Raw genomic sequence first — 16,883 nt, 5'->3', positions numbered from 1 at the left:
ACCAACAGATATGATTAAATTTATTGTCGTGTTTCATTATTACTATAATACTATTACAACCAGAATTTATTTTTAATGTTATTTCTATAATTATTAAAAATATCCATAATTAATTTTTAAAATTTTAGGTATTTATTTTCTAAGTTAAATCCTAATTGAAGAGGGATTAAATGAAAAACTAAAAAAGAAAAGCTTATATAAATCCTAATTGAATCCTAATTGAGGTGGGATTAATTAAAAAGTTAAAAGATAAATCCTAATTGAGGTGAGATTGAAAAGCTAAAAAAATAAATCCTAATTGAGGTGGGATTAATTGTGGGGCTTATATATAATCTTAGCTCAGTTGAGTGAAATTATATCTATTCAATAAGCAAGCTTAAAATTAATTTTAAAGTCGACACTCAACAGAGACAATAATCAAATACTACAAAATAGAGAAATAAGAGATTATTGTGATTAACTATGTCGATTTCTAGCAATAAGTCAGTCGTTGTGAGACAAGTTTTTGCTGAAGATTTGGATAGTGAACTTTTGATGATTAAGACAGCAATTCTGAGGTATCCTTTTGTATCTATAGATACTGAATTTCCGGGGACGATATTTAAACCCAATAAGCAAGTGATCCGTGAAGGCAATCCGATTATCAATTACCATTATATGAAGTTGAATGTTGACGCACTTCAAGTTATTCAGCTCGGCTTGAGTCTTTCAGATGCTCAAGGTAATTTACCGAACTTTGATTCTCCCTTTTCTTACGTTTGGGAATTTAATTTTAGAGATTTCGATATCAATCGAGACTGCTATGCTAGCGATTCGATCGAGCTACTCAAACGTCAAGGGATAGATTTTGAGAAGAATAAAGAGAAAGGGATTGATTCTAAAGATTTTGCAAAGAAGTTTTGGGATTACGGCTTGCTTTTCAACTGCTATGGTCTGAAAAGTATTACTTGGATTACTTTTCACGGCACTTATGACTTCGGATTCATGCTAAAGATTCTTACTCAAAGTCCACTGCCTTTGCATCTTCACTCGTTCATGCATCAATTGGCTTATTTCTTTGGCTACAACATTTTCGACCTCAAATACACCTTCAAGTTCTTGGGACTGCTAGGCGGTTTAGAGAAAATAGCTCAAACATTAAACGTGGCTCGTATTACCGGATCAAGTCATCAAGCCGGGTCGGACAGTCTACTCACGCTTCAATGTTTTATGAAGCTCAAGAGTGAGAATATTTTTGAATCTAAGTGGAACGAGACAAATCAAATGTTGCTGCCTCCCCTAGCATTATACGGACTAGTTCAAACCATAGGATGAAACATTTTGCTCTCTTTAGTCTCATTTGTTTAGAAACATAAAAGCAATGTTATTGAAATTATCATTGTAATAAATGAATTACATATTAGTAGTTAATAAGAAAAGGATAAATTACATACATAATCGGATGTAAATATTGTTACTTCTCGGTTAGAGAATTTGCTTAATAATATGTCATAAAAATATTACATGAATTTTTCAAGACGGATTACTATTTGAAAATATGAAATAACATAAGACCGGAGTTTGTTCATTCAACCATCGTCTAGCTGTAGGGTTTTTTTTTTTCCATAATTCAAAGGTCAAATTTTTACGTAATAAGATTATGAAGAAATTTCATGCAAATCCGAGTGTACAAATTGAGTGCCAGATACTGAAGTAGGCGACTTGGATGCAAAGCAGGAAGTATTGGGGTTCTTGGACTACTGGGGTTTGATTAACTTTCATCCAGTTGATTCTGCGGTGGTCAGTGCTGGTGATGATGGTGACGGGATAGGATTCTTTGCTTGAAAATTTGTTTCACTTTGAGGTGATTGAATCACGCCAATCAGTTGTTCCCAAAGCTAACCTTTCAACTCCATGCATGCCATCTGGGTTTCTTCCAGAGTCTGCAGTTCTTGATGATTTGTTGAGACTTGAGGGACCATCTGCTGATTACCATTGCAACTCTTGTTCAGCTGATTGCTCTCGGAAGCGCTACCATTGCCAGAAGCAGGTTCGCGAATATTGACTTAACTAATAACCTCAAAATATTGAGTGCACTATGCAAGGAATAACTGCACCAACTATGTCTGTTGGGGTGGAATTTATATATATATATGTATTTTGTATCTACGTATGCATGTTATATTCAGTTTTATGTTCCTAAGAGAGCAAGAGGGAATTCTGTCCCTAAAGATGTCTGAAGCAACAGAGACTAAGACTACTTCTCAGTATGATGAGGTTCCCCAAGAGGGGATCAGATAACTTGGCATCCCAGGTTCCACCAAATTAAAATTAAGTGTTGTAAATGCAGAGAACCACATGTCAAAAAATTGTGAACACAGATATTTATTTTCTTATTTAATCTGAACCTTATAAAATAGCATATGTATAATTAAATAAAAGTATATTTATAAAATATAATAATTCTAACAAAAATAATTATATTATTACTTGAATTGAGTGGGAAAAAGATGCTGAAATTTAAAAATTAAAGATTAAAGGATGGATTATATTTTATTTAATATAAAACAGGTCATAATTTGAGTATATTAAAATATTACATTAACTATTTTTGACCATTAATAATTAATTTTAATTAGTTTTTTACTATTACCTCTAGAATTTATTTATTTTAATATTACTTCCGTAATTATTAATTATATTCATAATTAATTTTTAAAAATTTTCCGAATATGGTTAAATTTTTTCCAATAAAATTTTAGGTATTTATTTCATAATTTATATCCTAATTGGATGGTAAAACTTGTGTCTTAAGTAAGTGCTTAAGTAGGATTCCAAACCTGAATGAGAGAGGAAATAGTAGCAAAGAGGGATTAAATGAAAAAATAAAAAAGATAAATCCTAATTGGGATGGGATTAAATGAAAAGTTAAAAAGATAATTCTGGGATTAAATGAAAAGTTAAAAAGGTAAATCCTAATTGAGGCGGGATTAACTGTGAGACTTATATATAATCTTCATTTGTTATTACATTGGACAATCCTTCTTATTTAGACTTTTATCACCTTCATTTGTTTTATTGCTAGTTTTTTTTTTCCTTAATGATAAATATTTTTTTTAAATTAAATAACTCAATCTAATTAATTTAATATTTAATATTTTTTTATAAAAGAGGGATTAAACCAAAACAAACTAAAACAAGACCACTCTACATTATATAAATCATGTAAAGTCGGGGGTTGCGTGAATATAGACTTGCCCAAAGGTATTGAGAATGTCATTTTTGCTAAATCATCTGTTACCTTGTTGGTTTTTCTGAAAACATATATTAAGCAAATTGTCCAGTCATGCTGGATAAGCTCCTTAATGCTATAGATCACCGAAGAATTATGTTGTTCCTTTCTAACTTCTTGAATTGCTTGAATAGCTTCTATATTGTCTATCTCAAGAATCACTTTTTTCAAGCTTAAATTTCATGCTAATTGGAGACCATCAAGTATACCCCAGAGCTCAACCATAAGCACTAAACAACATTCAATATTTCTTAAAAATCCTGCAATCTATACTCTAACTTGATCACGGATTATTCATTTTAAAATAGCATTTTCTGAAAATTAACACACAACACCGTAAATATTCACCTTTTCTATCCATCATATGGTGGTTTCCATCTTATTTTTAATAAAATTGAGATTTACCTATTTCTTTTTTTAGGTTTTTTTCCTTAAAAAATAAAAATTTAGACCCAAAATTTTGAATAGCAGATGGGAGTTGATTTGACAAATAATTTGGTGGTTTGGGGATGGCTGTCACGAGCTACTCAGCTCATGTTTTAATTACATTGATGCAGTAGTTGGACTTAGGACACACACCATGTAACGTGACGTGTTATTAAATCGATATAATTTATAAATATCGATGATTAAAATTGTTATAATGATAATTTTAAAAATTATTATCATTAGTTATTGGTGATAAAAAAGAAAAAAAATAGTTAAGTAATAATTTTATAATTTTTTATAATTAAATTATTTTAAAAAAATTATTAATATTTAAATGATTATTTTGTAATATTTTATAATTAACGGACGAAAAGGAAAAAATTAGTAGACAATGAAGAGGATAATGTAAGGTAATCATTGGATTAGATTTTTTCTTTGAACTATTTTGTAAGGCCTAGTAATGGATTATCCTTGGACAAGCAGAATTTGGGGCCATTGGGGCCAGACTTATATATTTATTGGGTAAATTATACTAAAGAATATTAAATTATTAGTAAGTTTATATTTTGGTTACTTAATTTTAATAAATTATAAAATAATCATTGACTTATTCAAAAATTTTCATTTAAGTAATCGGGTTGTTAAAATTGTTGTTTAACCTTCTCAGTTTGCACTGATTGCACCAATCAAAAGCTCTCATTCCCCTTCCTTTTTACAGTTTAGTTTTTTTTTCCCATTAAACAGTTTTAAACATCACAAATCTATAAACTAAAATCCAAACAATTTTCTTCTTTGATCTCCAACACTAACCATCAGATCAATTTGGATCTAAGGCATGCTCTTCTACTCGTCGATGGGTATTGATCTAGCATACCGAACGTCGCTTGGAACTTGCTAATCGAACTTCTTTAAAAAGAACTTAACAGTCTAGTGACTTAATAACAAAACTTTTTAATAGTTCCGTGACTTAAATGAAAAATTCTGAATAATTCAATGACCATCTTGTAACTTTTTTAAGTTGAGTGACCAAAACTTAAACTTACTAATAGTTTAGTGATATTGGGTGTAGTTTACCCGTATTTATTTTAATATTGAGCTTAACCCCTAACCATAATTAGGGATGGCAATATAGCGGTACATAACGGACATCGTCAAATTTATTATCGCTTCATAGTTGACACATTTTGTCAGTAGAATGGGAGGAGACAAACAATTATCATAATTACTCTATACCAACTAAAAAAGATCCACCTGCCTAGTCCTATATCCACTTCTCAATCGGGCAATTTAACTTTTACCATCTTTATATCTAAAATTTAAACCTAAGTTTATTTCTTAAAATAATAATATAACTTACTATTACATTCAACACTTATTAATCTACTTTCCTATCATAATTTACAATATATTAACTATTATGTTTACATTACATGAACATATTATAATTGTATATTATATTCAAAATTATTAAATACTTACATTATATAATTTTGGTCAAATTTTGATATTGGATATTTTACTTTGTATAAATTATGGATTTAATACTTAATACTTTAATTTGATCAATTTTAGTCTCTGTACTTTTCAAATTTTGAAATTTTAGTCCTAACCCGATGGTAACAGTTAAATCTGTTTGATTAAATTATGTCATTATTCTTGTATTATGCGTCCACGTTAGACCTGTCCATGGGCCGGGTCGGGCCGAACCCACAAAAAAATTTCAGCCCGTTTACTAGGCCCGGGCCGGCCCGGGCCGAAATATGGGCCTGAGGTTTTGCCCAGGCCCAGCCCGAAGAAAAAATATGGCGCTCGAGCCCGGCCCGACCCGTTTTTAATTAAAATTAAAATTATTTTTTAAATAAAATTAAAACTAATTGTTATTAAAATTAATTGTTAGTAAAATTATCAAATTATTAATTGTTAATTGTATTACTTGTTGTAATAAAATCTAACATTTGATTAGTAAATTTATCAAATTATTAATTGTATTAATTGTATTAATTGTTGTAATAAAATCTAACATTTGATTAGTAAATTTATCAAATTATTAATTGTATTAATTGTATTAATTGTTGTAACAAAATCTAACATTTGATTAGTAAAACAAACTTGATGTTTTATTATTATTATTTTGTAACACTAGTCAAGGAAATGAAAGTAAATAAACTTAAAATAAAAAAACTATTATATTTTAAAAATAAAAAATATATATTTAATATTTTTCGGGCCGGGCCCGGGCCAAAAAATCTTGCCCGAGGCCCGGCCCATTTTTTAAACGGGCCTAAAATTTTGCCCAAGCCCATATTTCGGGCCTATATTTTTACCCAAACTCTCTCATATTTCGGGCGGGCCTTCAGGCTGGGCCGGGCCGCCCGGCCCATGGACAGGTCTAGTCCACGTTCACCAATTAGATCATTCTTAGTGGTTGTAACTTTTGAATTTGTAATTTTTAGTATTAATGCAAACGACAAGCGTTAAATATATTAATTGATTTTTTATGAGTAATATGTGAAAATAACAAAGAAACATAGTATTACACATGTGATAATATGTTTGACACATCAAAAATTGAAAATAACAGAACTTAACTTAATGAATTTAATAGTTATCATTTGGTTAGGACTAAAATTTTCAAATTCTAAAAGTACATGAACTAAAAATGACCAAATTAAAGTATAAATACTAAATTCACAACTTACACAAAGTACAGTATCTGATAGTAGAATTTGACCTGTAAATTTTTTCAGACAAAGTTTGAATTAACGGTTCATGAAGAAAAACCACCTGTGCTTCCTTTTTATTATTTTTATTTTGGAATAATACAATTTTGGCCTCTAAACAAGTTCACGTTGGTATTTGTATATTTTTGTCCATTTTTCCATTTGAACTTGATAATTAGGTTTATTTTGGTCCTTAAACTTGAAAAATATAAAAATCTGATAATGTGGTGCTCTAAGATTGTGTTGCATCATCACCTAAAAATTAAAAGATTTATATGAATTTTCAGACGATAGTGTGGTACAATCTCATAGTGTCATATCTAGTGTTTTAATAACTTGACTGATGGTTAAACCGGTCAAACCACCAATTCCTGATTCAATTGGTTCAACCGTTAGACCAGGAATAATTAAATAATTCATTCAAAATTCATTAAAATCTAAAAAAGTAAAAATTAAAAAAATTATTACACCGATTCAACATGTTCAACTGTCGATTTTTGTTCTAGTTTTTTTTTCAATTTCAAGCAGTTTCTAATGCAATTGGTTCAACCTCTTTGTTTGGACCATTATACCAATCAATCCTCAGTCCAATCGACTAATTTGATATTGCTCCAGTAAGACGAGTCACATAATTAAATATTGACGGAATCTAAATTTAATGACTAAAATAGATATAGTTGCCAAATTAATGCCAAAATAAACTAAAAAAAATACAAATTCTAAAATGAACCTAATTACCAAACTTAGGGGCTAAAAATTATATTACCCAATTAGTTTTTAAATGGATTCCAAATTCCTAAACTCACGAATCCTTTACATTCCTCATTAATATATAGTTTTCAAACGTCCCGCGGTGGCCGTGCATCCCTATTGTAAACTTCCTATGGTCTTTCTCACTGGAAAAAAACACACTCACGCACCGACCTATAAAACAAAAAAAGCCCCCGGTTTTGTTCGTAAATTTACAATAAACCCCTCACCCAACCCACTTCAATTTGTTTGGCCAACAATATTATATTAATTACTCATTAATTACTTATTACTTATTCCTTAATTATAGATTAATTAGTTGTCTTTTCATAATCTTTAGCTGGAAAGTAGTTGTGATATGTAATATATACCTTACTAATCAAATATACTGCAAATTGTCCGGGTAGAAATATCTCTTTGGTCCCTCTTAATTTTAATATCGAGCAAATTAGTCTTTCTAAAAAAACTGGACTAATTTAATTTCTGTCAAATTTGAAAGTGAGCACCCAATGACAATTAATCATAGTGTTAATGTTTTATGTTAATTGTACATGATTTTGATAAGTATAATAACAAATTTAGCTCGCGATGTAAAAGTTGACTAATATATGTAAATGTTGCGAGCTAAAATTGCTAAATAAAGATCAAATTGATAGAATAAGTAAACTTGGAGGGCTATATTTTTTATTGTACAAATACAAAATATGTACAATTGACGGAAAATATTAACTTTGTGATTAATGTCCTTATATGCTTGCTTTCGAAATTGTCATGGATTAAATTACTCTAATTTTTTTAGAGAGATAAATTTACTCAATATCAATTTTAAAAGGGACAAGAGATGACTTCTAATCTTTAAAATATCAAACCCTCTTCGGAATTTAATTTTGATAAATTTTGAGATTTAATCGTAATTATAAATTATTTCAAAAATTAATTCAATTGTTTATATTGTAAATATTCTCTATTAGAATTCATTTATTATAAGATTATGAATTTCAAAGGATTTTATGAGATGTAGTATAGATTAAATTTATATATTTAAATTGACTAAAAATTTAAAGGTTTCAATCTTAGCTCGATTGGCATGGACATTATTGTTAATGTAGGAGGATATGGGTTTGAGTGTGCTGAAGCGCATTATCCTCCTATTTATGAGTTGGAGATGAACTATGGGTAGTTCTAAACATTGTGTAAAAAAATACATATAATCAGAACTTATAACGAGATTGTTATCAATGGAGGAAGAGATAAAATTAATTTCAAATAAATAATTAGAATTTTCTTTTCTTTTATATATATATATTTGGTAATGCTTGGTGTGTAAAGATTGCAATAGCGAGAAGCAACGATAAGAATGATTACTCCTCTGCAATTCTACCAGCTGCAATTTATTGTGATCTAAAATAAAAGGATAAAATAACATTTAAGTCCCTGAAATTTTAATATTTTTTCTCATTTTGTCCCTAAACTTTCTTTTAATTATTACTTTTGGAATTTATCAGTTTTTTTTTTTCAATTTGGTTATTAAATTTGGATTCCATTAAGGTATAATAATGTGATACTCTAAGATTATGTCACATCGTGAGTTGAAGAAAGTTTTAATTTTCAGAGTAGTGATGTGACACAATATTAGAATGCAAAGTTATCACATCTCAATGGAATCCAAGTGGAGGGACCAAATTGAAAAATATTTTCAAGTTTGAAACTAACATGGATAAAATATTAGTTTTGTGATCGAAGTGGAAAATTTATCAAATTCAAAGACTAATTATGTAATTCTATTTTGTTTAAAATATTTATTAATATTAATTAATTTATAATTTATAATAACATTTATATGAGAATTAGTAACAAATACTTATGTAATTAATTTAAATAAATTTTATGGTAAGGTCTATTGCATTCTCAATAGAAGAACGCATATTCGAACATTGGATACAATATTATTGAGAGGAACAGTCATGAACTTCAAACATGAACTGTAAAACAAACATAAAAAATACCAAAAATATATTAATGTAATAAAAATTAGGGTAAACTACACCCAAAGTCACTAAACTATTAGTGAATTTATATTTTGGTCACTGAACTATTCGAAAATTTTCATTTAAGTCATTGGGTTGTTAAAATTGCTATTGTATGGCCTTCTTTGTTTACACCGTCTATATCAATTGAAACTCTCATTTCCCTTCTCTTTTACAATTCAAATTTTTCATAAAATAATTTTAAACGTCACGAATTCTACAAACTAAAATCCAAATAACTTTATTCTCATTTGACATTGACCATCCAATCAACTTCAATCCAAGGTATGTACTTATACTCGTCTATGGGTGCTAATCTACTATATTGATCGTCGAATCATCACTTGGAACTCACTAGTCGGATTTAAAAAAAAAAAGCCTTATCAGCTTAGTGACTTAAAAAAAAAACTTCCGAATAGTTCAATGACCATTTTATAACTTTTTGAAATTGAGTGATGAAGACATAAATTTACTAATAGTTTAATAACTTTAGACGTAATTTACCCTAGAGAAGGGTCGTTAAAATGAAGACAAAATGGATTAGGTAGTAAGTTTACATTAGATATTCACATTCAACCTGGTTCAGTGTTTAAAGACAAATGACAACTGAACTTGGTTGTCGTTCAAATATCCTTGGTATTCTGGTCTGCTTTACAAAAATTGTGATCTACGTAAAGGACACTTTGGTCATTCTCTCTTAATAATAATAATAATAAAAGGTTATTGAAAATAAATAAATAAATTAACAAACACAATTTTCAATTTTTCATGGACATTTATCTATATATTATTAGAGTTGTTTGACCCGAATCTAGTCAGTTGTTAAAGAAATAAAATAAAGAGACAAAATATGATACCAGTGGTTGAACTCCTCTTGTATTATTATTTTCCAACATTAATGAATTTCTTCTCTTTTACCCATAGTTTTTCCCTGGGATCATTCTTATTTTCATTATCAAGCAATAATTTTGACAATGGCAACAAGTTATATAAATTGTATTGTGACAAGTGATGTATTTGTGTTTTTTATTTAATTTTTATTTTTTAAAGATAATTTTGATAGTTAAATTTAATATTTTAAAATTTTAAATTTAACTTTAACTTTTAAAAAATTATATCCACGTTTATTAAAATAAAAAATATTTAACTTCTTAAAAGTATAACTTCAAAAATTATAAATATTAATATAAATTATTAACACGGTTATTGATATAACATCATTTTATGTTTATATATTATATACACAAATAATTATATTATTTAGTATAAAAATAAATTGATATATTTATTTATTTAAATGTGTATGATTTAATCAAAATTAAAGTATTGTGTATACATTTGAACTACAACCAAGTTTCATGTGTATAATTATACCAAATTAAATTTTGTGTATCAAACTACACATTGTGCAAACACCCCTAACCTGTATCCGTCGCCGGAACAGGGTTACTGAGCATTACCAGGGTTTACGGATCAATCAGACAGAAAATTCAAACGTTTCATTGCATATCAATATTCATAATAAAATCAATCAAAAATCATATATATTGTCCCTTAAACAAGCCCAAAATACACATTAGAAACAAGTTGGGATAAATCGGAAACTCAGAGAATTTTTCAGAATTATTTAAAATTTTCAACACATGCAGGGGTCACACGCCCGTGCCTCAGGCCATGTGAGCATTCGAAAAAGAGACACATGGCCGTGTCCAACCCGTGTCCGTACCCGTATAACTCTTTGACTTGGGTCACACGGTCAAGTAATTTGTGAGAATTGGATCAAATCAAAATTTCATATATAAAATTACACAAAATCAAAGTTTATGTATAAAATTACACACTAAGCCAAAATTTATGTATAATTTTAAGATTTATCTCTTTTTAAAACAGTGATATGGATTATTTGGAAGGGTTAGGTCAGGTTGAGCCTAAGCCCGGACTTAGAATTTTTTTAAATTAAAGGCTTTAGACCGATTTATGGATAAATCTATTAATAAAATGTTTACCAAATAAGTTACTTTTTCTAAATATGTACTTCTTATTAATTTTTTTTCTTTTTTTAAAGTCATTTTATTTATCAAATGTTGAAAAAATTGTAGAAAAACTCAACGAATAAATATAACATATTTTAATAAATACATGCAATCAATCTGTACGACGTACGAGTTTTTGAAATTTTATTGTGATTAGAATTATGATTAAAGTCTCATTAATTGATACATACAACCAAACTCGTGTATCGTCGAGTAAAAAAACTAGTTTATACTACACATTAAGCTTTTAATTATATTTGATGTCAATTTAGTTGAGTATTGACTAAAATATCATTATTTTACAAAATAAATTATATTGTGAATTTATCTTTTGATATATTTTACATTAAAAATACACACGTAATAATAGTTGAACTTAAATGAGATTTTAGTCTAATGACAAACTAAAAATGTGTATTTTTCTATTATAATTTACTTTAATCGAAATGAAAATTTCTTCTAAATTAATATAATGTTATGTTTCTATATTAAATTATTAAATAATTTGTTCATATTTTAATTATATTATAATTTCTTAAATATTGAGACTTTAATCATTATAAACAAATAGATACGTAACGAAAAACATAATTTATGATATTTGAAAATTGAAAAAAAAATCATAAGATTTTATATAATATTAATAATTTAAATATTATAATATTATATAATAGTTGTTTATATTTTAATTATATTATAGTTTTGATAATATTTGCTCTTTTTAACACAATATTTAGGAGTATCTATAGCCCTTCTCTAATCTTTAAATTAGAGGATGATGCGCTTTAATGCACTCGAACCCACGGCTTTCTGTACTAACTACTCGTACCAATTGAGTTAAGACTCAATCGACAAGGTGATAAATTTTTTTACCGCTTTATTTAGTATAAATAAAACAAATTAATAAATAACAATATATTTCTAATTTTATTTTTTTAACCTAGCCTTTTAAGAAAATATACAAACATATAAAAGCCACAAAATTGGACCAATCTTTTTTTCAGACGTCGGTTTATATTTGGACCAAAAATCATATCGTTTTTAAAATTTAGGTATGAAAAAAAAAAGTTGAAGTACTAAAGTAAAAAAATAGTATATTTTCAGGGCTAAATCGAAATTAAACCTTTTAATTTTTAAGTACTAAAGTAAAAAAAAGGGTATATTTTTAAGTACTTAAATATCTAAATTCAAATATTATCCGAATTCATAAATATTTAAATTATAGTGGCATTTCTGTAATAAATCTGCATAATCAAACCCAATATTGTAGTTAACATTCATCCTCCACTGTCTTCTTCACGCTCTTCATTTGTATATCCATTTTTGAAAGTTGAAGCTTCACTTTTCTTCTTTCTCTTTAAAGCAGCAAAAACCCCTCCGCTCCTTAACCTTTTTTTTCCCTTAAAATTCATTTTCCTTCACTTTCCCGAGAAAAAAAAAGGGTCCCATCACTCGCCGGAACCAATGCCGGTCACCGGCAAAACCGAAGACAACAACAAAAACAACTCCATAACTCACATTCTTACCTCGAAAACGCAGCTGTTCAATCTCAAACTCTACGCAGTAATCACCATTCTCGTAGCCTTCGTACTACTTTTTTCTTTAACGATCTTCCTATGTTTCCGTTTAAACAGAAACGCGCGAAAGCGCAAAGTGAAGCACAGTTCTGGTCTAATCCCGTTGGTCTCTAAAGAGATCTTGGAGATCAAGGCGTTGAATCGGAACGTAGGTTCTTGTTTCTCTTCCGAGGAAGGAAAGATCGGAAATGCGGTTCCTAGTAAGAGTAGTGAGGGAGTCAGCGACGATGCGTCGGGAGCCAGTGACGTCTCATCGGCGGCGGATGCTCAGAATATTGGTTGGGGTCGGTGGTATAGCATGAAGGAGCTGGAGATGGCGACACGTGGATTCGCCGAGGAGAATGTGATCGGTGAAGGTGGTTACGGCGTCGTTTTCCGTGGCCTTTTGCAAGACGGTTCCGTCGTCGCTGTAAAAAATCTGCTTAATAACAAGTACGTATAAACTATACTTCTTTTGATCGTTTCGAGAGATCATGCTTTTTTTTCTGCTCTGTTTGTTTCCCGGGGAAAAGACAAACATTTTCCGGGCAAACATTTGCGCTCTTTGGTTATTTTATTCTTGCATGTTAGATCCAAGACGGACAATTGAAAATTGTATATTATTTTTCCTTTTAATTTCTGATTTGACTTTTTATTTGGTCCAACCTTGTAATTTGACTCCAATTTGGCTTTAGATTTCTTTTCAACGAGTTACTATGTTCTTGGCTTTAAATTTTAATAATATTTAAAAAACTAAACTTTTTTTCTCTTACCTAATGCACTTATTAGCAAAATTCTTATGGTCAAATTGTATAGAAGTCCCTGAATTATGTCTGTTTGACAGATTTAGTCCTAATCATTTCTACTCATATACTTTTCAAATTTTGTATTTTTAGTCCTGAAAAAAAAACTTTTTTCTTGTACTTTCATTTCATCAAATAATTTGCATGGACTATTTTTTTTCAAAACATGTAGTCAAGGACAAAGCCAGAAAATTGTTTTAGGGGACATAATTGAATTGTAAATTTTTGGCTAAAGTGCAATTTTACTAAAATTTCACAAATATTAAAATGACTGAATGGAAATTTTACCATTTTGGGGCCAATGGGCCACTAGCTATGTGTCATACACCTTGACATTTTTTTGTACAGATAGACAAATGTGATACATATTTACCCTTTTTTCCTTTTTTTTAATGTGTAAAAATTTGCCCAAGGACTAAATCCTCCAAAAATACATAGTACAGGGACCTTTTATAGAATTCGACCAACTTTTATTTTGATTTAAAATGTTGTTTAATCGAAATTCTTTGTAACATTGTTCTACAGAGGCCAAGCAGAGAAGGAGTTCAACGTTGAAGTTGAAGCCATTGGCAAAGTGAGACATAAGAACTTGGTGGGTCTAGTTGGGTACTGCACTGAAGGTGCTCAAAGGTAAAAAAAAAAAATTGTATACGTAGTTGTGTATTTGGAGTTAGATTGCATTTTGCTTTTCTACTAAAAAACTAGGAAAATTAATCCTTATATGTTATATCAAAAAGCAAATTTATCATTTCTATTAAAAATTTCATCCATTTGTATTATTAAAAACTAGTGTGACGGACAGAATAATTAGACGATGACACGTAGTGTACAATATGTATCTCATGCTAACATATAAAGATCAGTTTTTAATGGTGGAAATGAAAGAAATTTTTACCAGAAGAATTAGTTTACTCTTTGATCTAACGCACAAAAATTAACTTGTCCATTTTTTACTAAAGAGGTCAAAATGCAATCCGACTTTTAATATAGGGGCCTTTCTGATGCTTTTACCTCCATTTACAGACAAAACCTTATATCATTTTAATGAAAATGAACCGTCAAATCCTAAAGTTATTATTATCATTATCATTATTATTCATTTATTCAGGATTCTTGTGTACGAATACGTTGACAATGGCAACTTGGAACAATGGTTACATGGTGATGTTGGACCTGTTAGCCCTCTTACTTGGGATATACGAATGAAGATTGCCATTGGAACCGCCAAAGGGTGAGTGCACCTTCCTCTTCTATTCCCTTTTTTCGGGATACGGATTGTTCAGGAATCAAACTCGAAAAACTCTGGTTGCAAGTCCTTTCTTGTTTCTTTTGCAGATTAGCCTATTTGCATGAAGGGCTAGAACCCAAAGTTGTGCATCGTGATGTAAAATCAAGCAATATTCTACTGGACAAGAAGTGGAACCCGAAAGTATCCGATTTCGGATTAGCCAAGTTATTAGGATCTGAAGCGAGCTATGTGACCACGCGTGTAATGGGGACGTTCGGGTTTGTTTTCTTTCATTATCTCATGTCTATATGTTTTAGCAGATGGGAACTTCATATATATATGTGTGTGTATGCAGTTATGTTTCACCAGAATATGCAAGCACAGGCATGTTGAATGAGGGAAGCGATGTCTATAGTTTTGGAGTATTGCTGATGGAGATAATTACGGGGAGAAGCCCGATCGATTATTCCAGGGCACCAGGAGAGGTAAAACCAATGTGTTTTCTCTTGCAATGCCTTCATCGAATGCCAGGATACCGTGCATAATAACACCTTTTTTATTTGATGTATATTTTCAGATGAACTTAGTTGACTGGTTCAAAGGTATGGTAGCAAGCCGTCGCGGTGAAGAGCTCGTGGACCCGTTGATCGAAGTTCAACCTTCACCTAGAGCTTTGAAACGAGCATTGCTCGTTTGTCTCCGGTGTATAGATTTGGATGCCAATAAACGACCTAAAATGGGGCAAATCGTTCATATGCTCGAGGCAGATGATTTCCCTTTTCGCTCGGTAGGCCCTATCTCATCACAATACTTGTTGCTTCACAGCCTTTTATAATTAGCACTCAATTATCGATAACATACCATAACCTGTATCGCAATCGTTCTCGTAGAGAAAACCATAGCTTCATTTAGTGATAATATTTCTTTTCTTGACAGGAGCATCGACCGGCACGGGAGAGATACTCTGTTCCATCCTCCGTGCCAGCATCCGCCAAAGTTCCGCATCCAAAGAAGCAAACCGAGAAAGTTGATGCCGCAAAATCAAGACGGAAATAATTGTTTTTTTTAGAAGGCATTATAATTTACCAAGGTCAGATTATATGTTGTAGAATAAGTTTTCCATTAGTTCCACATGAAGAATGCTAAAAAACACCTTGGATGTGCATATACCTACATACATATATATTATCGCCATTTTTGCTTTGTATATATATAAACTTCGAAGTTTAAATCTGTTGGATGTCATCTTTTAAGATAAATTGCGTAAGTCAATGAGTAAATGCTCCGGGAGATCAAAATCGTTCAGGCAGACAGTAACTTTCGAGTTGCCGGAAGGGGAAATGCTTGAAAATTTGGTTGCTAGTACCTAACTTGGTATCCTGTTGGTTTCACCAACATGACAAGGCAGGCAGGCAGGCAGTGGCTTTAATGGAATATGTTGCTTTCGGACCACGATGTCGTGTTGAACTATTGATGTGGACAGTGAATAATGAATATGACATTGTCTGTTGATATAAGCCTATCACTCTGTTGGTTCTTTTAGTAATGAAATGACAGCCACCACCATTTTTGCTAAAATAAAGAAAAATTACATTGCTGATTCCAAAAGGAAAACTTCAGTTAGGAATCAATCCTTGAGTTCTTTACCGTGTTCAGGAATACACGAATGTATTAAGTTCAGGGTAAATTACACCAAGGAAACTACATTAGTTTCCGAACTATTCGAATATTTAAGTTATCTGACTTTCTCAGTTTACACTACTTGCATCAATCAAAAACTCTCATTCTCCTTCTTTTTTACAGTTCAGTTTTTTTCATAAGGCAACTTTGAACGTCATGAATCTGTAAATTAAAATCAAACAACTTTCTTTTTCGATCTCCAATATTAACTGTTAGATCGATTGGGATCTAAGTTACGTCTTACTCATTTATGGGTATCGATCCACTATATCGATTATCGAATCGTCGCTTAGAACTCGTTAGTTAGACTTAAAAAAAAACTTAACAGTCCAATAACTTAAATAAAAACCTTTTAATAGTTCAGTGACTTAAATGAAAAATTTTAA

The 16,883-nt window shown here is 30.2% G+C and overlaps 2 protein-coding genes across 2 annotated transcripts; both read left to right on the top strand.

The window, feature by feature from the left end:
* Positions 1-395: 395 nt before the first annotated feature.
* On the top strand, positions 396-1,431 carry LOC107907711 (probable CCR4-associated factor 1 homolog 11). The gene is made up of 2 exons (XM_041089239.1): positions 396-721; positions 797-1,431. Exons 1-2 carry the CDS (start codon positions 463-465, stop codon positions 1,312-1,314), a joined length of 777 nt encoding a protein of 258 aa, XP_040945173.1. The 5' UTR covers positions 396-462; the 3' UTR covers positions 1,315-1,431.
* An 11,104-nt stretch (positions 1,432-12,535) lies between these two features.
* On the top strand, positions 12,536-16,050 carry LOC107908778 (probable receptor-like serine/threonine-protein kinase At4g34500). The gene is made up of 7 exons (XM_016836044.2): positions 12,536-13,239; positions 14,115-14,219; positions 14,698-14,820; positions 14,925-15,095; positions 15,173-15,302; positions 15,395-15,604; positions 15,754-16,050. The coding sequence occupies exons 1-7, from the start codon at positions 12,695-12,697 to the stop codon at positions 15,871-15,873; spliced, it is 1,404 nt and encodes a 467-aa protein (XP_016691533.2). The 5' UTR covers positions 12,536-12,694; the 3' UTR covers positions 15,874-16,050.
* The last annotated feature ends 833 nt before the right edge of the window (positions 16,051-16,883 follow it).

This window comes from Gossypium hirsutum, chromosome D02 (assembly GCF_007990345.1).
Source record: "Gossypium hirsutum isolate 1008001.06 chromosome D02, Gossypium_hirsutum_v2.1, whole genome shotgun sequence".
NCBI lineage: Eukaryota > Viridiplantae > Streptophyta > Magnoliopsida > Malvales > Malvaceae > Gossypium > Gossypium hirsutum.
The sequence above is the reverse complement of the archived record's forward strand: the minus strand, read 5'-3'. Positions and strand labels throughout refer to the sequence as shown.

Coding starts and splice junctions, on each gene's coding strand:
- LOC107907711 (XM_041089239.1), top strand. CDS start 463: ATGTCGATTTCTAGCAATAAGTCAGTCGTTGTGAGACAAGTTTTTGCT. Junction 722..796: donor GAGTCTTTCAGATGCTCAAG/GTAATTTACCGA, acceptor ATATCAATCGAG/ACTGCTATGCTAGCGATTCG.
- LOC107908778 (XM_016836044.2), top strand. CDS start 12,695: ATGCCGGTCACCGGCAAAACCGAAGACAACAACAAAAACAACTCCATA. Junction 14,821..14,924: donor GCCATTGGAACCGCCAAAGG/GTGAGTGCACCT, acceptor TTTCTTTTGCAG/ATTAGCCTATTTGCATGAAG. Junction 15,303..15,394: donor ATTCCAGGGCACCAGGAGAG/GTAAAACCAATG, acceptor GTATATTTTCAG/ATGAACTTAGTTGACTGGTT.